The following is a 22472-nucleotide window of genomic DNA, read 5'->3' as shown; positions in this document are numbered from 1 at the left end:
AAAGAATCAAATTTTACCTAAAAATACACCTTAAATCAAAGCTAAGTAGTGTCGATGTCTTGGAGCTATTTCTTTGAATTGTATCATTTCACATAGATCTCATTTCTTTCTTCTTAGAGATGGGAATATTCATTTTGACAGTGCCCCTTCTTATGGCACCCATTGCAAGTAACATCTTCCTTTTAGGACCCTCTTTCACCTTTTCTCTTAAAATTTTTGAAAAGTCTTTTGAAATCCATTTACTTATATATTTGCTCTTTCTCATCATTCTCTTCACATAATAGCCAATCTCATTTGCTTGATATTTGTTGCTATCAAATTCGAATAAAGAGGATGATGATGAGTTATCTTCTTGAATTGGCTTATTACTCTTCTTCTTCTCTTCCTTGGCAACAAATGCAATTCCCTTCTTTACTTTCTTGTTTATTCAAATTTGCTTCTTTATGAAGGTTCCATTTGGCAAAAAAAACCTCATCCAATTTGACTAATTTGAATTATTTTTGACACCTTAAAAGCATCAAACATAAAGGTCCACAAAGGAGTCCAAGAGAATGCCTTAAATGTGTATCACAATAAATTATGGTTGTTAATCTTTTTAATTCTCTTTGATTATAAATAACTCATTGCAAATCTTTTTAATTATTTTATGCATTTGACTCATGAATTCTCCATCCCACATCTTTAAAAAAAAATATTTGCACTTGTTTTACAAAAAGATCTCTCCTGGCCATGGATTTAAATCTCGTGTGATACTAGCCAACATAGGAGAAATTTTTCGTTCTGTCTACCAATCGATACACAAGAAGTTTCAACATCCCTATATGTGTGCAGACGAGTTCTTCCGCAGTCTCACTCTCACCTTCATTGCACGCCTTCTACCTTAGTTACAAGCTCACACAAGCCTTTCTGGTTAAGAGCTTTGGCCAACTTTTCACCTTCATCACGAGCTCTACCTAAATCTTTGGTCATCATCACAAGTTCTTCCTCAAATATAATTCATGCACATTTATCAAGAATCACACTACACACTTTTGTGCTCATTGTCTATTTTTGGCTTCCTGCTATAAATTAGTTATCAAGTTGGTCAGACTTCAAATATGATTTCCTTTTTATGGTTAAGGTATGTGGTTTAGTTATGTTTGTTTGCATTATACTACTTTAGATCACTAGCATAGAGCAAATTCTCCTTATCGATTGGCCAAGCTCAAGTGAGGGATGACAAACTGTCAACTAGAACATTTATTTAGTGTTGGCATCCAAACAAACATACATGACATATGCCAATGTAATGTAAATGTGAACCCTTAAATTTATTAAACTCATAAGTAGATAAAAGCATAATAATTACTAGGATAAAATTGAAGAATAGAATATACCACAATTCCTAGAGCATTTAGTGCAAATTCAGCTTCTTTAGCTTCTACCCTTGCAATCTCTTCAATAGAGCCGTCTAAGCTAGCTCGACCATCAAATCCTACAAAAGAAATTAAAAGGAACAACTATTTCACTAAAACAAAAAACAATTAGTTATAGTGTTTAGGTTTTAGCACGCCGAAGATGCAGTGAATTTTTTTTTTTTAAATCTAAACAAGATGCTAACAAAATAGATTAGATCAAACCAAAAGGAAGGCACACAAGAATATTCCTTGTGGGCATGAAGCTACTCGAGAGTATAGGCTCTAACTCATCCATAAGATACAAGACCTCAATAATGTAGTGGTCGGATAGACTAATAATCACCTTAATCCTTCCAAAGGACCGACACTAGAACAAGAGGAACTTCGAGCGAAGCCCATCAATTGAATAGTGAGGAAGGGGAGAGTTGGTTGAACCTTAAGGAATGGAGGTGGTGACAATAAGAGGGAGAGAGAGTAACTAGGTTTCGTACAAAAACAAATTAATATCAATCTTAACTATAATTGTTTGCTTCCTTATTTATAGTCAAACCTTTTATAGAAATAGTTTACTAAAAGGAGAATAATTTTTACAACATTTATTGAAATTCTATTACATACTATTATATTCTTGTGAATCTATTATTTTATCAAATTAATTCCATTCTATGAGATCATTCTATTATTTCTACAATTCTTATAGAAATATTCCTATAAAACTACTCTGATTCTTGTAGAAATACTCCTTTTATAAAAATAAAGAAAATTGGCTTTTGAAATTTATGTCTAATTGCAATTTATGTCTCTTAACCAAATTTCAAGTAGGTCCCTTTTAATCTTACTGAAGTAAATTAACCTTTAATTAGTTTCAATTAAGTCACTCTTAATATCATACTAAAGCAAATCAACTTTTAATTAGTTTCAACTTCATTCAATCTTTACATGCATCAACATCCGAGGATACACACTTTGTGTGTCAATTGTGACTCATTAGGCTCTTAAAATATTGATAGACGTTTAATCAATTAAATATTTTAATCTCACATGAAAATTAGGTAGACAAGTTATGTTGTCTCTAGTAAGGTATAGTGACTACCCAATATTTTGAAAGGTTTTATTGGCCCACAAAGCCTTTTACAGGAGTAGCTTGTGTAATTTAGTTCTTTTTATCATCTTATATGATAATGTGTCGTAGAACTTGAAATAGTGTCTATCTCATCAGTCATATATATAAATAATATTCAATTTCAGAATGATAACTCAATAGAGAGTGAACCTTTCACTATGCGTAAATTCTTTGAATGATTGCCTATCTAATGGTCAATTAAACACTCTCCATTCATTCAAAACAATAAGTTACATTGTTGACCATGCATTTAACTTCATAAGGGTTAGCAATATACTAACTAATAATTACAAATATATGTGCATTCCTATCAAGGGACTATCACACAAGTATGAAGGCATATTTGTTTCCAAATAAGATAATTATGATAATGCCAACTTTAAGAACCACTTTTGCATACGCATCATGAATACTCATAGATGTTCGAGTGAATACCAAATGAATTGTCAAAGTGAGTCAAATCACTTGCTAATCACAGGATTTATAAGCATGAGATTATTACCTTCTATCCACTAATAGAAACATAGGATGTATTAGTCTTACTGTAATATCAATGTTTATATTGCTGCAATAGGAACAATTGCTAAGATAGAGGCAATTAATAATACTATCTCAATGTATTAGTGTCATCTCACATTTAAAGGATCAATCACTAATATTGACATTGTCTCAATACGAACAATTAGTGATATTATAACAATGTATTAGTGTCACCTCACCTCCGAAGGATCAATCAGTAATGTCGACATTGCGCCCTCACGGCGTAGCTGAGTTGATAACCATGTGACAGATTTACAACATGGAGCAAGGTCGAATCCTGGCGAATCATGTGAAAAATGTCCTTCCCTATGAGGGCCGTAATATCAACATTGCCATGATATAGACAATCAATAATCCTCTCTCTCTCTCTCAATGTATTAGTGTCATCTGGCATCCAAAGGATCAATCACTAATGCCACAGTATCATAGAATTTTTATTATAATTATCAAACTATACAAGATAAGTTAAATTGCAATAAAAGAGTAACTTTACTAAGTAGTGCAATTATAATACATAGTAAAATTAACTATCTGATTGCCTTTCGGACACCATCACTAGCATTGTGCTCATAAGGCCTACTCTTCACTAATGATGTCTCCTAGTTAAAAACACAACTTCTCATGAGACTTCACAAATTGGGCATGCCTTCCTTTTAAACACTCTGTAGCAGTCATCAATTCACCTTGGACCATGTATGTCAAAACCTAATGTACATGTGTTTCGACATCTTATTATTTTTTATACAATCCAAGGGTGAAAAGGGATCTCGATGTCATTTTAAATTACATTATTATAGAGCACACTCAGTTGGGACAAAGTTGCATTTTTTTTCTCTTCTCTTGAACAATATTTCTAACACCGACGCAATTGCCTTTAACAGTAAGCAAGAAAAACACAAGAAAAAACAAAAAATCAAACTCCAGAGAAAGAATTGAGAAGCAAGAATTGACAGAAAACATTGATTCTCTGAGAGGATCAAAGTTCCTAAACCAAGAGTTAGCGGAGGAACTCACCAAAGGCTTCGAGATGCTCCCGGTTCACATTCAAATCCCCTTTCGTGCTCTCGCCCAGGTAATCCACATCTGATTTGGTAGAAGTGACGGAGAACACCTCCCCTTGCACGCAAGCCGCCTTGATCGCCTGGCGGCAAGGAGCACGGGAGCTCGCAGCGCCAGGTGAGGGGAAAACGAAAGTGGGCACCGGCCTTTGAGTGCGCTGCTCGAAGTGGGAGGAAGGCGTCGTCGGCGGCGAGTGGGATGCGAAGAGGTTCATCCTCCCGAAGCTCTCCACCATCGTCGACATTGGGAGGGGGGGAATTTGAGGGTTTGGAGCGGCGCAGCGTTATCTAATAACGGAAAGCTCTGGGTTTGAGAGAGCGGCTCAAAAGCTCGAGTCAAAAACGGTCAAAAAGTAGAATCTGTGTTGCGTCAGCAAGACAGCAACGGTCCACCACGACCACGAGGAAGAACACGAAACAAATGGACCACGTGCTTTCAGCATTCGGTTGAAGTTAATTAACATGTGTGAACTGATAAAATATTTTTCAATCTATAAATAAATAAATTAATTTTTTATATAAAAATATTAAATTTTTTAATAAAAAGTTAATCAGTTTAATGAAAAAATAAAAAATATTAATGTTTTTTTAATTTTTTATTGTTTAATAAAAAAATAAGATTAATCAATTTAACTCAATTTTAAAATTTATAACTGAAATCACCTAACCAATTTAATTAAAATAATTAATATTTTTTAAAATAAACTTTCAAATAGACCAAATCAAAATTTTGAATTAATTCAATTCAATATCCAACTAAAATTTTACTCACTCCTATTCAAAAAAAATTACAAAATGGATGAGATAATTTTCTTAGTTTATTTGATATAAAATTATGAAAAACAATATTTTTTTTGGATAATTTAACAATTTTTCATTATTTAAAATTAGATGAAATAAACTTATCTTCCTACCAACTTTGTGTCTTATGAATTCAATGTACCATGTCGCACCTAAATTGATTGAATTTGAATCCATAATGAAGAAAACAGTGCTATATCTATGTTAAAGGGTGGTATATCCATATACCAAGGATTTGATTCCCACATTGATATTTTCTATTGTTGGGTCGTCCTTTAGGATCTAGTTATATTTCTTAATTTATCACAGTGAACAGTAAAAAAATTTCTTAAAATTAGTTCAACATGCCTAGATTAACAAAAATTAATACCTTCTTGAAAATAGACTTCCCAAACACAATTTATATATACTCAAAAGTATAATATTTATCACATTTAAATTCAAATTATAATTCTCTTTTAATTCTTGTGAGTAATTCACCACTATATCAATTTCAAGGGTGGGTCGATGGCATGATGAGAGCTCAGATTGTTTATAGCATGTGTCACCTGAATTGAATGCATAACAATGAAGAAAGTTAGCATTCTTTCCAATGCTTTGATGAGGGGAAAAAAATACATAGTAAGAGAAGATAATAGATTTTTTTACAAGAAAAAGAAACAAAATTAGAAGAAGAAAAATTTTAATTCACTAGCTTTATTCTCAAGACATGTAAAATTAAATTATTAGGTAGGTGATGTACTACTAAAATTGAACCCTAACAAAAATAACTATCTTAAATAGAAGAAGAAGAAAAAAAAGCTCATGCAAAATCTAAAAATTTTACTAATTGAAAGATCGCTAATACATTGAGATGAACTAAACTAGGTACTCAATTAAACTCTTACTAAATCAAAACATATTACAATTCAAAATTCAAATGGAGGTTGCTTTCACTTTAATTGAATTCAAAAACAGTATATGATAGCAGCCACTCCCAGTCTTAGTTTTTTAACATATACAGGATCGTTACATCCAAAGCTTCATGATTCTGTGTAAGAGCAGTACAAGCAGGTAGTCTTTCTCGTAAAATGTTTAGGATAGAAAAGCTCACTTTAAATACATGAACATACTACTGGGAGAGAAAAGTGTAAGCGACGAGTCTGAATCCTATGGTGCATACAATTCTTCAGCCTCCATTGGAGATGACCAATAATTAAGTAATGATTCTACAGTCAATCTTCGAGTTGCACTGAGCATTGATATGAAAAAACGGCACCCATCGATCTTATATTCTTCCAGTGGATTTCTATGCCCGAAGCTCCGAACATTCACCTGGAGAATTATTAAACTTGTGATTTAGAGATCATATAGATTCAAGCAAACTGGTCCTGCTAAAGCTTAGTTTTAGAAGATACCGCAGAGCTGAGCCTGTTCATATTTATCAAATGGTCCCTCCAGAAGGAATCTAATGTCTTGACTATAACTTCTCTCTGATGTATGATGAGAATATATTAATTTTTGCGAGCACATATATAAAGAAAATCTGGCACAAAACAATTCAATTAAATCATGCTTAAGATGAACTCACAATTATATGTTCAAGGTGAATGAAATTATGCAAGATAAGTTTCAGAACTACAATTTAAGTGGCATTGAAGTTAAACTGGTGATAGAACCTCAACTTGAGATAGCTTGACTTCACAATTTAACTGGTTAATTTGGGATCAGATTTAGAGGAATTATGATAAAGTATTTACAATGCCAGACCTAGATAGGTACGGCGAGATCATCTTTAATAAACCAGTCTGACCACTCTTATTTCGACTTTCTTTGGTATTCTATAAATGTTTTCCCACATTCTACTTCACAAATTTTCCTCATCGCCCTCTCATATTTGCTTACAGTCACTCTGGTGCTGATCATTCCAAAATTAACAGTACTTGACTAATAACTGAGAGATGAATGTCCCATTCTGAAGCATGCCATAATGTTCAAGAAAGATTGAAAGATTGTAATTCGTGTTTGGTTGAATAGGTTCTGAGTCATTTGCATATTTAGAATCAAGATGGAAAGTGATTTGTAATTCAGATAAGAATTCACCACTGAGGTAAAACACGTTGATTGGATGATCACATATTTCAAAATTTTAACCAACAAAAACCTGTTGACCTATGCAATAATATTTTCAAAATGAGTCTGAGCAACAAATGGACAGACTTAATGGCAAATATTATCAATTCTAACTAATAGCAGATGTACCTTCAAAATTATTTACACTAGTATCTATTTAGGAAAATTATAAACGCTAGTAGCTATTTACATTCATATTGCATTATGGAAAATTGGTGAATTCAAGAATCTCTTTCATAATTGCATTCAAATTTTTGTGTTCCCCTCTGGTAGCAGATTACACAGAACTCTAGTGATAAAGCTTTCATGATTATACTCAAATTCTATGTGCTCCCTTAATTGAAGAGCAAAAACTATTGTGGCCTTAGATAAAGTCACTGAAAATGCTTCTAGGATGGAAAAATTGACCAAAGAGTTTAAAGTTAGCGTTATACACTGGATGCACACTATTCATCTCAGGAGTAGCCTCTAATGGCCGACTTTTGAATCATGTATCAAGTGATTAAAGGACATAGTACAAACAAAATTAGAGCTCTCTAAATGTTCTTCAAGTGGTTTCAAGATTCAGAATGTGCTAAGCAAGAAAGAATATTTTCATACGTAAAGAATAGCATGCACAGATTAACACATAGCAACAAAAGTACCATATTTTAAAGTGGCATGTAGGTTACCTCGATTTCTTGAATGTATGAATCATCATAACCAGAGTCTTGTACAACTTCTAAATAGGAAGCAATCAAAAACTCGCCTAAGTACTTGCGGAGAAGATTAATGGTCACTTGGTATCTTCCTTTCCTACAGGGAATGAACCACATACCACTTAGTGTGCATTAAGTAATATTTATTGTGCAAAGTGCAAGGAAAGAAAAGCATGTATGTGATTTTATCAAAAGGAAATTACTTAGTCGTCTCATCCGTACAGATACGAAGCCAACGTTTCAATGAAGAAATCTTCTTGCGGATTCCTCTGAAAGTATTTGGAGGTAAAGGCAAGTTTGGAAGAGAAAAGTTCCCCACATCCACTACATGTAACCTCTGAATTTGTTCAAGAGATGTCAGTAGATCCTCCTCCCCGACCTTTGCAAATGATTCTAGAAATTTAAAATAAATATTCTTTACATTTCCAATCAGAGTTATTTCAAATTAAAATATAGCACTAAATATACCAGCCAATACGCTCCTGCCAATTTGAAGAAACTCATCCAAGAGCATTCCCAAATTCCAATTCCTAGGATGCTTAAGCATAAAAGCAAATCATTCAGATGAAATGCATGATAAATTAGAAACCTCTTCAATGTAGTGACTAAGTTATTTACCTTTTCTGGATCACTATTTCCCAGGACAATTTCATCAACTACTGCTTGCATGTACCTAGAAGGAATAAGAAACTTTACAACTGTTTGATGGATTAGTTAATGATCAAAAGAAAACAAGATGTAATATATTAGAATTGAATAGACTACTTTGATTGTGTTAGCTGAGTCTGATTCCATAATGACTCTGAAATCAGTTTTACTCTGAAATTCTCCCAAGACAAAGATTCTAAACAAAGATTCATTGATCATTTTTTTTCCAATTATCTTTTCTTTTTTTCTTTCTTTCTCCACGGGGTATTGTATCAGTTTAGGGGAAATAGAGGATTCTCCATTAAATGTGATATCATTATCTGAAAAGCTCGCAATATTAGATCATGGAAGGATTTAGAAAATCAATCATTCACCAATCATGATGAATAGAGTTTGCAAAACAAATGACGATGAATAGAGTTTGTACAACAACAACCAAGTCTTATCCCACTAGGTGGGGTCGGCTAAATGAATAGATGCTTTCATTTGCAAAGAGAGGAAGCAAGTATTCTCAAATCATGACTCAAGTTTCTGAATGTGATCCTTAATGAAAAAATGTGGATCAACGGACAAGAATAATAGTTTTTTCAAAAAATGCATAATACAAACAATACCACAGTCAAAAGAAAATGGATTCAAAAACTCACTGGAATATTTGGTCAGTGCAGCTTTCAGAGTCACCAGATAATATCACTTGCCTAAGATTATAGACATGCTTCCTCTGGACCTATTTAGTCAAATGTCTTTGCTTAGTCAAATGATGCAAGAAGATACTACATGTAGTGTCATATTTGAAGAAACATTTAGTAGATCATAAAGAAATGAAAAGGCTTCCACAAATTGTCAACAAGTGTTAAAAATGATATGGCAGCTCATATGAAACCAAAAAAGAGAGTAAAAAAATGCAAATAGACATTGAACCGAGGTTACAAAGAGAAATTGTTGGTAACAAATGTGAAGAAGATGGCAAAGTTGTTGCTCCTGAGGAAAGAGAAAACAATAGCTATGGACAAAAGTAAAAAAGACAAACTTTTTTTAGCCATGTCCCTTGCTCTACTTCAATACAAATTTGAAACCAAATCACTAAGAGAGAAGCAGAGAAGAATACTAGTTTGGAAAGAAATAGCATCAGTGTGAGAATAACTGGTGAACAATATCTACTGGTGTATTAATCAAATGCTTTCGAGGGCATGGAAACCTAAATAACTAAAGATTAAGATGAAAATACAATAGGATTAAGCCAAGGCAAGAACAGTAGTGTCAGTATTGATTCTAAAACCCAAGTGGAAACACATGAAAGTTCTCACCAATCAAGCAAAAATACTGGTGTTAGTTATGGTGGAGATGCACCTTACTACTATGTGATATTTGTACCATATATACATGTATGATGAATATATATTTAAAGGCAACCCAGTGCACAAAGCTCCCGCCATGCGGGGTACCGGGGAAGGATCCATTATACGCAGTCTTACCATGTTTTTTGCAAGAGCCAGTTTTTAGGATTCGAACTCGTGACCTTTTTGGTCACAAAGCAACAACTTTACGATGAATATATATTTGATTTTAAAAATGTATATAAAAGGAGACAACAAAGAGATAATCGCAATCACCGTACTAACCATTAACTAATGACTAATCAACCTCTAAAATGCCATTATAAAGTTCTGAAATCAAGTGGTGGGTCTACTCTTTATTATTGATAAGAACAAATATACAAACACGGTTTTAGGGAGTCAAACAACAGTAGAAATGTGCAAAATCAAACCTTACCTTTTGACTCTATGATATTAAATTTTTTTCGGTCTACCACCTTACACCACTTACGTCCCCTCACTACACACAATTTAATAATCAATGGTGAGATATTTACTTCTTAAGATTTATTCTTTAATATAAACATACATAACATGTTTTTAATATTTTTCATTGTGAAATAAAATTTTTAAAAAAATGATATAGGAAGTACAATATGTATATATAAGAGAGATATATGGTAACCGTCAAGGTAAGAAAAACTATCAATTTTCTTTTATTAAGAATATGTGTACAATAATTAGATTTAGACCACCAAGATCAAATTTACAATTATAAATAAAAATAAGAAATGATTTTTCTTATATATTCATCACAAGAAAAAGGTACTCAACCTTGCACAATTTTCAAATCCATAATTAATGCAAATTAAGAATTTAATTTCTAAGATTCTAGATTTTGTAAAATGTTGATTTTGGCAAATCCTCTTGTTTAGGAGCATAAGTATTTAATTTAGTTTTTAAGATAGTATTTTTTTAATCTTAGGATGTTAAATAGTTTTGTTATGTTTTAGTTTATAAGCTAGGATAGTGTTCGTTGGAGATTAATGTATATTGATTCATTTTCTAGTTCATTTAGATTATGGTATATAAAGAAAATTCTCCAACGTATAATAATCATTTATTGGAAAAAATGTTTTGTTAAAGAGTTTTGTTCCTCATGTTCCTTTTGTTCGTTCGAGAATTTAGTTCCTCTCGATGGAACCTTCAGCTCACTCAATGTTAAAGGAACATAGTTGTAGCAAAAAAAAAATGATAACCCTCACCCCGGGCCCCTCCAAGACTGTCCTATGCAATCTTGAAGGAAGGTAAATCACGGGGGGCTTTGCCCAGCACAATGACCCTTTGCATGGATACCCGCGATGCATTTCGCACACGCTAGGAATCAACTGTGTCAACCCGTGGGGCATGTTAGAGGAACATAGTTGAGCACATAGTAGAGGATTCATGAACTCCTTGCTTTCTGCTCATTGTCCTCTTGTATGAATCCCAGATTGCCACCCACCTTAATTCTAACATGCTTCCGTGAAAGAATCTGCGACTTTCACCTTCCCATTCTCTGATCCAACGAGCAACAAGGCTTCCTACCTCATTCCCGTTACCATGCATGAACCTCTCAAAACCAAACAACAACTCTTAGTCAAAATTGATTTAAATTTTAAAATCAGATATTAATTTAAAATTAAAATCAAATTTTAAACAATTTAATCAATTTTAAAATAGAATTAACTTAATTCGAAATTATAATTAAATTTAATCAACTTTATATCTGAATTAAATTAATTTGAAATCAAGATTAAATTTAATCAATTTAATCAAGAATTAAATTAATTTAGAAACATCATATAATAGATGCATGATTTTTAAGTTTTCTTAATATATTTTTTATTTATTCATTAAATATTATTATTTTGTTGTTTCATTTTTCTTTTCTTTTATATATATTTTTTTAATTTTTTTATGAGTTCTATCTGACCTATTAGATGCGGCTGATAACTAATTTTTTTAAAACTTTCAATACTAATACAGATCTGGTAAACATAAATTAAGTGTAACAACCATTGTAAGCAAGATAAGGAAAAAAAAATATAGGCAGGTCACTAATAAAAATGATGTTATCCTATTTTAATGCAATCTATGCTATTAATTGCAATTGATAAAAGTATATTATAGTTCAGTAAACTGTAGAGAGAACAAAACTACTGCTGATTAATGAGGACTTTAGCATGTCCACTTTATCAAAAGATCAATATGCTTTGAACAAAACCATATTTAAGCCATCAACAATTTTACAAGTGTATAGATTGATACCTCCAAAACTTCATCAAACTCCACGAGGCTCTTTCTTATGCCAAAGAAGTACTTCTCTGCATTAATTTGAAGGGCCAAAAGCTGTGCAGTTTTGCAAACAAAAATTGAGCATAGAGAAAGCTGCTTTGTATCAAATAGGGTAATGCAGAAAGAGGGTTTCTGAGAAAACCTGTTTTACAATAGTTTGACCTTCAATCGGTATATCCTCATTGTTTGTTATTTTTGATATAAGTTTCACGGCCCACTCTGTATCAAAATTAAACTTCTGGAACATTTCATCCTGTAAGCTATTCAATACATTAAACTTAGTCTACAGACATAATGAGGAATAATTTTCCAAGAAAAAAGATGCACTGTTGATTATAGAAAAAACTCCTTGTTAAAATGAAGTCTAACACTATGGAGTAACCATTCACTTTAAATGAATTTCTCTTTTCATCTAAACAGCTCTAGATTGTCAACTACTCTTATAACAGGTTTATGCCAATCAAAAGAGCCAGTCTCAATGCATCATTGACCCTAACAGTCAAAGTAGTAGACAGACAGAATTGCATCAACTTGTTTACTCCCTCCTGTCCTCTCATTGACTACCTTCACTCATTAGTGACACCTCTCTCAATCTTCCCAAAAATGCTGTAGTAGGATTTCATGAGTTGTCACCTTAGCCACATTCCCAAGGCCAATCAACCCACTCTTCTAGATGGTATTTCTGCTACATCTCTGCTACTGATGTCTTCTACAAGGCAGTCAACTGACTCTTCTAGAGCATGTTTCTACTACTAATGTCTTCTACAAACCTGAATTTTCTGACAATTACAATGTTAGTTGTCATCTCATTCACCATACAAAGGTTTAAATGCTCAAGCCGTGCTGGAGATTTCATTAACTGAAACAGGATGGTTTGGTTTCAGTACCGCACTGTATCATGCTAATATAATTTTGGCATTTATTTACTTGTAAATTTAAGTCTATACCAATTTTAAAAATCATTTACACTAACATTTTAGAGAAATAAACTAACAGTTGCTACTGGCATCTGAACCACCTTGCTAATAACAAAAAAAGTATTCTGTTTTGAATGGGAGTATCACTTCTTACACCATCCACAAGAGATAAATCCTATAGTTTTGCAAGCCCTAAATTAAAGAATTCTCCTTGTGTCTATTAACATATCTTGGTTCATCACTAAGAGTTAGGCTTCAATTATCACCGCTAGCATAGGTGAACAATACAGATCCATACACATCCTTGAGCTCTAACACAATAGATCACCTTATAATGCATCAAAACCTTATAATGCATCAAAACTATAATAAGGTTAAGAGAGCAATGAACGTCCATTGGAATTAATCTCAACTAGGATCCTGCATATCCGTGAATATTTTAGTCATGATGTCTGGCACAGCTCAAATTATCAAACCATGCTTTATTCCAAGATTTCTCCTTGGCCCTGAGCTCAAGAAAGTCCAACTGTGAACCCACCCACAGCTCAAAGGTCAAAAGTGAAAGCTACATGAGATGCCGCCACCTACAACTAGCTACATTTGATCAGAGAATATCAAATTAGAGCTCCACTTTCACTTGAATGATTCAACGTACAACTTGCTCCTACCATCATTTAATTCATCAATACTGGTCAGCCTGTACTATTATGTTCAGCAATTCAGAAACCTTCATGCAATTGTATCCCCTCTCAAGCAAAGCTGAAATATTTCTCCTTATTGCATCACCAACACCCACTTTATTTATCTATTGGTTTGTATATTGGCTATAGGCTTAAAGAAAGACTAGGTACACCCTACCTCTTTCACTTCGAACATCTTCTCTTTCACTACTCTCTTTTAAAGGAGTTGTTTGATTTCTATCCTCTCTATTTCCCAACAACACATCCTTTAGCTCTCTTTTAAAGGATGAAGCTTACTCTGGGCATTTTCTCATTATCTCTCTTTTCATAACGGAAATGCTGAAGTGTTACTGATTCTCATCCAGTAACATCTTCTTGCTTCTGTTTTTTTAACTGAGTAAATACCAAACTTTTATTCTCTTGTAACATTCTCTACTCTGTTTAAATGGAAAGCTCCATTTATTTTTCTTTTAGTGTGTTTTCCTCTCTATTAGAATAAATTTTGGGGGTTTTCGTTTTTTCTTCTATAATTTATTAAATCATAGAGGCACATCTGCAAACTTCATCAAGAATTTAAAAGGTGGTTTCAAACAATAGACCATCAGCTCACCACATGGCACCCAGACGCTAGGTTGCACCTAGGCCATTGTCATTAAATTAATATTAACATAAAATATAGAAGACTAAATAAAGAAAATTGGCACATATATATAGATAAGCACTCAATTAATTTTTTGTTTTGATTGTTTTTAGATGTATTAATCTCAATATTTCACACATGTTTGTTGGTCCAAAGTTATAAATATAGTGAACGACGGGTGCGATGTTGTAAATACAGTGAGGGATTGATTCAATGTGCATTATGATCACTATGCCTATAACATATGTGATAAACTCAAATATATCTAGAACAATGTTCAAATAGATATATGAGATAACATAATATATAGTGTACATTATCACTAACAAAGTGTATTAATCAATAAAACAAACAAGTTTGCAATCACAACTAAATAATGATAATAGATAAGTAAACACATCATAATAATAAACCTGACCATATTTTACATTATGACGACAAGAATGGATAGCAGATAGCACAAACAGGTAAACATATAGCAGAAAGAAGGAATATGATAGAGATGGATAATTAGGGTTTTATTTAAGTAAACCAATTAGACAAATAAATCTGTTTTCTTAATGAACTCACCTAAGCTTCCTAGGTAGATCCCCTAGGCAAATCATCCAGAATGCTTAGTCAGACCACCTGGGATGCCTAGGCAGACCACCTGGGATGCCTAGGTAGACCACCTACTAGGCAAACCCATTTTTAGAACCGCTTTAAGGGACTACTTAATCACTAAGCAAAATGGTCCCTTCCATTTTCACTTGTGCGGCCACCAAAAGTGTTTTTTAATACAATGAACTTCATGTTCCAATAATCTATTCTGTTCAATAATGATTATGACGAAGGGATATTGTGGATATCTACTTTTAGTGAGATTGTCATCACCATATATGATTGTCGTGTTTGCCTAAATTAGCATTCGAACAAGATAGTACCTAACCATAAACCTTGTTGATCCAGGATCACCTTGCCTCCCTGCTCTACCACGAAGCTGGAAAAAATTAAAACAATAAAATAAATAAACACACAAACACCAAAGTAGATATGATGAAGATGCAATTACATGTATTAAAACATAAGGTCAAATAGATTGAATATCTTGAGTGTATTTTAAATTTAATGTTAGTCCTACAATAATAGGAAGTACTAACCCGATCAGAGGCTAGTTCTCATATTTTCTTTGTTAAATCTTGGTGAAAAAAAAAATCATGCTTCATAATTCATGTATTTGTAAAGTTGACTTTTATACCATGATATACTAATTACTAAGATATAACTTTTCTGCACACATATATATATTACTATGTGTGATATATACATGTATATTATTAATCTAAATATAGGTAGAGTTTCACCACTAAGTTACATGATATGAGAGCCTATGAAATGAATTGGAGTGTGAGCAAGTCTAAATTACCACTTTTCTCCAAGTGCCATTTTCTCATTATAGTCCTTGAAGGTCTTGTTTTCCATGAATCCCTCTCTTTAGGTACTTGCTATCAGTAAGACGACAACAATTGCATCTTTGAGACAATACTCCACTAGCCAAACTTCTACTAGATTCTTTAATTACTGCAAGTTGCATTGTTCTAGGTACTAAGGCCCCAACTAAAAACCAAGGTTGAGCAATGCTCAATCTAACAATATGTTTGATGCAATATAGAAGTAGATCAAAATTCATATAAAGGTTTAATACCATTTCAAACAGAGAATAAATGATCTCTTGCACAGAGAATAAAAACTCACAGAAAGAAAATTCTATTATGCATTACATTTGAGTTTCAATGCTTCAAATTTCCAACCACTGAATGAAAGTTGCTTTTCCAATGGTGGTTCTCATTAGTGATTCCACTTAAGCAAAATGAATAAATGATGGATGAAAGTTTACCTGCATTGGCAGTCCTAGAAACTCATCAAGTAAAATGTGGCTTAGCAACCCTTTACCCCATAAGCATGTGGTGCATTAGAAGAGAGGGCAACTGAAGCAATTAACCCTACTATTTTTTTCTCATGTTTAACAGTAGTAAAATTAGTTTTATAATCCTGAATATATATAGATTAATGGTTTACTTCAATTGTACAACAATCTTAACTATGCATATATAGATGGAAGGTTTAAGTTGTGCTGGATTTTCAAATTCTGATGGGAACAATATAGTTTGAATACCATATCATGTCATGTAGGCACACTTTCAATAATTAAATTATTAATAACATGATTAATTTTACTTAAAATAAGTTATATATTTTATTTATTTATTGAATAATTTGATCATATCAGTCTTTATTAAAATGATATTGATGTTTTACATTGGATACAAATAAGATGGTTAAAATAGAAGACATGAGATATTCTTTGTGATTGTAAGGTACTTCTAAAGCTTAAAGAGGAATTTTACAAAAATTAAAGTTGATATGTTATATGGAACTGAATGTTGAATTAGTAAGCAAGGACACAAGCAAAAGATGAGAGTGAGATGAAAATATTGATATGGATGTGCAGACGACATATGGGGATTGATAGAATAAGAAACGAGAGTTGCGCCTACTCGAGAGACACATTTAAGGTGAAATAAATATGTACTTAGGCATCCAATAAATGTCTCAATTAGGCAATGTGAGACCATCATAAATACATGCATCAATACAGGAAGATCAAAAAAGGTTTGGTTAATAACAATAAATCAGCATAAAACTCATTTAAATATAAATAAAGATATAGCACGGAATCAAGCTCAATGACATAGAAGGATTCATATAAATTACCCACTTAATGGAAAAAGGCTTTAGTGACTTGTTATTGTTATCTGTCTTCATCAAAATATAAAAGGTTTGCAACCAATTCAATTTTAATTTTCAGCTTTAGTGACTTGGAAAGTATGAATTTTTATTTTATAATAATTTACACTTTAGTATATTCAATTTTAAGTTGCGACATGCATTACTCTCAAATTCTACAACATTAGATCTATTTCAAATTGAAGACCCAAAAAGCTCATTGTTAAGGATATATTTTCTTTATAGGTTTATGTAATTGTATTTGAAATTTGTTCATAAGCATTTGATAAAATCTCACTTTTTTTATTATATTTTGGTTGACAAAAACTTAAAGAAAATTCCTCAATGTAGTGAAATGGAATACAAGCAAGATGATTGAAATAGAGGAGGGCGTCGAGTGTGTTATGTGATCGTAAAGTACCTCTAAAACGTAAAGGAAAATTCTATAAAATAATAGTTAGACCAGTTAGACCTACTATGTTATATGGCGTTGACTCGAACACATGTGCGATGAGAGTTGCAGAGATAAAGATGTTAAGATGGATGTGTGGATATATGAGGATGGACAGAATAAGAAATGAGAGCATTAGAGAGAAAGTTGAAGTTGCATCTATTGAGGGAAGGCTCTAAGAGACACGTTTAAGATGGTCGACCATGTACTTAAATGGTCAATAAATGCTCCGGTTAGGCAATGTAAAGCTATGACAAATAAGCACATCAAACGAGGAAAATCAAAAAAGACTTGGTTAGCAACAATAAAACAAGATAAAATTTATTTACATATAGATGATGATAGTAGGGGATAGAATCCAATGGCGTGAAAAGATCCATAGAGTCAACCCCACCTAGTGGGAGGTTGTTATTGTAGTAGTGAAATAATTCAAAAGTCTATGACTTGGTTTCAATCTCATTTTAATTTTTCCATGTAATTATAAATATTAGAGGTCAAAAATAAAGAGATCCAAAATTTTTGGATCCTCAAATATTATATTTTAGGTCAAATTAAATTTTAAATTTTGTAATTAAATTTATTTAATTAGATTAAAGATATTTTTTTTGATAAAATCAAATTCAAATTTGAAAATTGTTTACACTTAGAATTGAACTAGATAAATTTTTCGAAAAAAAAGTTAATCAATATGATAGTACATACCTCCTTTCATCATTTATTTTCAATTATATTCTAATAATATAATTTAAAATAATAAATATCATTTTAAACTTAATCAAATAAATTTTTATTTAATCAAAGCATTGTGTTGAACCCTCATTGTTCCTTGATGCTTGTACCAAAGCTGAGATAAGATACAAAAGAGAGTAGGAGGCACTTTGACAATGCGAACAATCTCGCTAAATCATAATTTTCCAATCACTTGTTTACACACAATCTCTCTCAGTTTTTCTTGACATCACAAAAGTTAGAACACAAAGAAAACCTTCATTGATTTTAGATATCAAATTTTATCCCATTTAAATTTTTTATATGTTTAATTATTTTAAAATTTTAAATAACTAATTAAGGTAAATAAAATTTTATTTTGAATTTCAAAGTTGACTAGAAGTTAGTTTAGACTTAGGTTGTCATTGAGTAGACATGGTGATTATGATCAAGTAGTTTTAAATCGAACTCGAGTTGGATTTATTTTAGATCAGTCTAAGATTGAATCAAAGTTTTATATAGCATAATCTAGTTCAATTATATTTAATTAAAATAGTGATATTTTTAGAAAAAATTAAGAATTATCCTCCTCTCCCTCATGACCCATTGCATTTGCTGCCTATCGTCACACCACCCCTATATCTCTGTGCCTATCGCTCACCACTTCACAAGTTGTCGTGCTCGTCATGCACATCGCCCATTCTCTCTTAAGTAGCCTTCTCCCATTCTCTCTAAGGTAGTCTTCTCCCTCTTAGTCTCTCTTCTCTACATCTCTTGGTTCTTCTCTCCCTCTCTAGTTCCACCATGATCTCTCCCTCTTTGTTTTCACTACAAACCATCGCTCCAGTACTAGTGCTAAAGCATCTCAATGTTCATGCAAACCAACACAACTTGAGACCTTAATCCATGTATATAGATGTAATGATTTGATCCTAGTTTATAACAATAGAATTATTTTTTTCTTCTCAACAGCTAATTTACATTGTTGGTAAGCCTATATTTTAGGAGTGCATGAAATATTCATAATGTGGTCATGACTCCTTATATCCCTACTAAAAACTTAACAACAACATAATTTAACTTAGTTTTTTAGAGCATCCTAATTAAATTAAGTTATGCTCCAACTAGAGAGGAATGTTAAATTAAGTATGATTGAACTAGTTACTATACATTGTTAAAGATTCTATTTTCTTGTATTCAATGAAATTTTTCTTCCGGCTGAACAAATAGAGCATTGCAAAATTTTCTAGAAACAAATAAGGGCCCTTTAAATTGTTCTTGAGACAAAAGTGTGCCTTAAACGTTGATATCTCCCATCCACCCAGATGAAACTATTTAACCATCTAACACTTTCACCTAGAAGAAATTATTTGACCACACCTTTTTGTAGGGACCAAAATAGGGTTAGTTTGGTCCATGATTGCTTCTATAAATTCTTAAACTAAAAATGCCTGAGATTGCTTTTTAAAAGAAATATGAGTTTGTGATGCTACTTGTTTTCCGGTCTTAATAAACATTTGATTATACTCAAAAAATTTTAATTAGAACTCCTTATTCACAGGAATAGAATCACTGAATAATGAAAAAACTCATACTGTATAAAACAAAATAAAAAAATTATATTTATGGTAACTTCTTCAGATTTTCAAGAATAGGAAGTTACTTGATTATCTATTCGGCGAGACTCGTGTAATGATGTCCCAATCACATGAAGCCCACCCAACATTTTCACTTCAAGTCCTTCATTAAAACAATGTGCTTCACAATCCTTCAAAACAGTGAGAAAAGCAAGTCCTATCATAGTATTAAGGGGATATATGGTTGGATCTTCAGCTAACTGTTTTTCCAGTTCTGCTATTCCAAGAGATTGGCCCATTTGTATGGACTCTGATATAATAGATTGTGCCGCCTTATATGACCAATCACGTCCCTTGCTTTTGCACAAATGCTTTGCTACAAATATTCCAAAGCAAAATATATACTTTCTATTAGGAAGCTTATAATTCTATCTTGGCAGGACAAGTATCGTACACATTCCATGACTGACACTATAAAAGAAAATACTTACAGATAACAGCAGCCTTTGCAACCAAAGCCAACGATGAGGGTCCTATTCTTACTTTTGAGAAACTCTATTTCATGTTGAATAAAAAATATTAACAAATCTAAGACCTTATTTAGAAAAAGGGAACGGAAGCAAAGAAAGATAATTTGTACAAGGAACATGACTCAGCACCTGTTCAGATAGTTGCTCCATATCAGTTTTGCCACTAGGAGTCTCTTGTGACATAAAAGGAAGCAAGTTATCCTCTACAATTTCTTTTGCTAGCATCTTGAGGTGACAAAAGAAAAGACAAAAGCAAAGAATATCATTGAAAGGTGTATAAAGATTTGAATATGCTAATCCACAATTGATATTTGAGCAAAATTATGTGGAAGATGATCTGATGACTATTAAAATTACAAAAATTAGAGTCAATAGACAGCCATCTCCCCTACATATCATGGATGGATGATCATCTCAATCCATGTTAGAAAAAATATTGAATTTATAAAATGACAGACCTTTGGATTACCACCAAGGATGATATCAGTGCCTCTTCCTGCCATGTTAGTAGATATGGTAATTGCATACTTTCTACCAGCTTGGGCAACAATTTCTGCCTCCCTTGCAGCATACTGGAGAAGAAATAGAGCGATCAAGCATAAAAGAAATGTTACCTAGAAGTTTTCATGAAGAAATTAGTCAGAATGATTATGGTAGATTCAAGACAACTGTTGAACCTTTGGCCTCGCATTGAGAACATTATGAGGAATATTTTGTTCCTTAAGAAGATCAGATAGATATTCAGAATTCTCAACACTGCAATAAGAAAATATGTTCATAAACAATGGTTATTGAACTTATGCAAGAATAAAATGGTCAGTTTCGAAAAATTCTGCAAGCTTATGGGTCAATATCATACAACAAGACCAAACAAACATCATAATTGGAAACTTGATTTTCTTAAGAAAAAAGTAATCGGTATCACTTATTATTGAACTCAAATTAGGAATTGTTGGATGAGAGAGAACTAAGGTGAAGACCTTATCTACTATAAAAGTGATCTACCAATCATCTATAGATGAAACCAAACACCACGATCTATCACCATTTAGCCTTAACCAGTTTGTAAATTAAATTGGCATAAGAGATCTGTTATTTTTGGAGATAAAATGCATATTACCTTCTTAATCAAATCCCTAATTGTGGCTAAAATGAGAATGTTGAGATAGACATGTTCAGTGGTAGGTCATTAAAAAAGATGAAATATGAGATTGATTTTGGTGGGTGGAATATGAGCCATCATGTCAAAGTGAAATATATATATATATATATATATATATATATATATATATATATATATATATATATATAATGAGAATGTTGAGATAGACATGTTCAGTGGTAGGTCATTAAAAAAGATGAAATAAGAGATTGATTTTGGTGGGTGGAATATGAATCATCGTGTCAAAGTGAAATATATATATATATAAAATAAAGACTGGATGATTTCAACAGCGATAAGAATATAACCACATGTTGTCTTGCATTTACTTTCAATTTCAAATGCATGGAAATTGAGATAAAGTAGCTGAGAGACTAACTGCTTCCCAAATTTTACCTAGTTGTTCCAACTAATACAGGGCGACCCAATTGATACATTGATTCAACTTCTGCCCTCGCATAGTCCCATTTCCCACGTGCAGTCTGAAATGGCATGCCATCATATAACCAAGTGATGTTCATTTACAAGGATTTGTGAAATTGAGATCCTTACAGCAAAAGCTTGAATAGGTAAATCACATCGAATGTTGGGTAAATTTGTAGGAACTTCAATGACTGGCATCTGAAACATTTTCAAGAACTCTTTCTCCTGCAGATGTCAATAGCAGCACTCGTGATCAATGGTATAGGTTGAGAGTTATAGTTTATGTATATAGCTAGAATTATGAGGTTCATACTTCAGTTTTAGCAGTTCCAGTCATCCCTGAAAGCTTAGGATAGAGCTTAAAGAGTGATTGGTATGTTATCTGAGCAACAACAACTGAATCAGCCTGCAACAACCAGCATAAATTCTCAAATGGTTATACAGCTTAAGACTGCATCACCTGTAATAACATTATGTTTGTCTCTATTTAGTGTTTTAAAATTTTGAAGTACCTGGATTTTCAGACCCTCTTTTGCCTCAACTGCTTGATGAATACCTTCAGACCACCTGCATTTCTCTTGACCTCCC

General features: G+C 32.5%; 2 protein-coding genes across 3 annotated transcripts; both read right to left on the bottom strand.

Moving 5' to 3' along the window:
- Positions 1 to 678: 678 nt before the first annotated feature.
- LOC122021046 lies at positions 679 to 4432 on the bottom strand. 2 transcript variants are annotated; one of them, XM_042579115.1, is made up of 2 exons: positions 4075 to 4432; positions 679 to 1474 (listed from the first exon to the last, which is right to left on the bottom strand). In XM_042579115.1, the coding sequence occupies exons 1-2, from the start codon at positions 4361 to 4363 to the stop codon at positions 1320 to 1322; spliced, it is 444 nt and encodes a 147-aa protein (XP_042435049.1). In that variant the 5' UTR covers positions 4364 to 4432; the 3' UTR covers positions 679 to 1319. The 2 variants fall into 2 exon arrangements, with proteins under 2 accessions (XP_042435049.1, XP_042435050.1); XM_042579116.1 differs by lacking the exon at positions 679 to 1474 and adding an exon at positions 3421 to 3932.
- Positions 4433 to 5773: 1341 nt separating this feature from the next.
- Positions 5774 to 22467, bottom strand: LOC122018868 (protein translocase subunit SECA2, chloroplastic-like). The gene is made up of 19 exons (XM_042576323.1): positions 22397 to 22467; positions 22198 to 22290; positions 22014 to 22109; positions 21858 to 21943; positions 20977 to 21055; positions 20758 to 20871; positions 20429 to 20524; positions 20261 to 20324; positions 19856 to 20145; positions 15191 to 15246; positions 12173 to 12290; positions 12004 to 12084; positions 9025 to 9104; positions 8348 to 8402; positions 8198 to 8267; positions 7933 to 8122; positions 7703 to 7826; positions 6317 to 6391; positions 5774 to 6233 (listed from the first exon to the last, which is right to left on the bottom strand). The coding sequence occupies exons 2-19, from the start codon at positions 22219 to 22221 to the stop codon at positions 6069 to 6071; spliced, it is 1863 nt and encodes a 620-aa protein (XP_042432257.1). The 5' UTR covers positions 22222 to 22290; positions 22397 to 22467; the 3' UTR covers positions 5774 to 6068.
- Between the last annotated feature and the right edge of the window lie 5 nt (positions 22468 to 22472).

The sequence above is a fragment of the Zingiber officinale genome, chromosome 9A (assembly GCF_018446385.1).
Source record: "Zingiber officinale cultivar Zhangliang chromosome 9A, Zo_v1.1, whole genome shotgun sequence".
In the NCBI taxonomy this organism is placed as follows: Eukaryota; Viridiplantae; Streptophyta; class Magnoliopsida; order Zingiberales; family Zingiberaceae; genus Zingiber; species Zingiber officinale.
The sequence above is the reverse complement of the archived record's forward strand: the minus strand, read 5'-3'. Positions and strand labels throughout refer to the sequence as shown.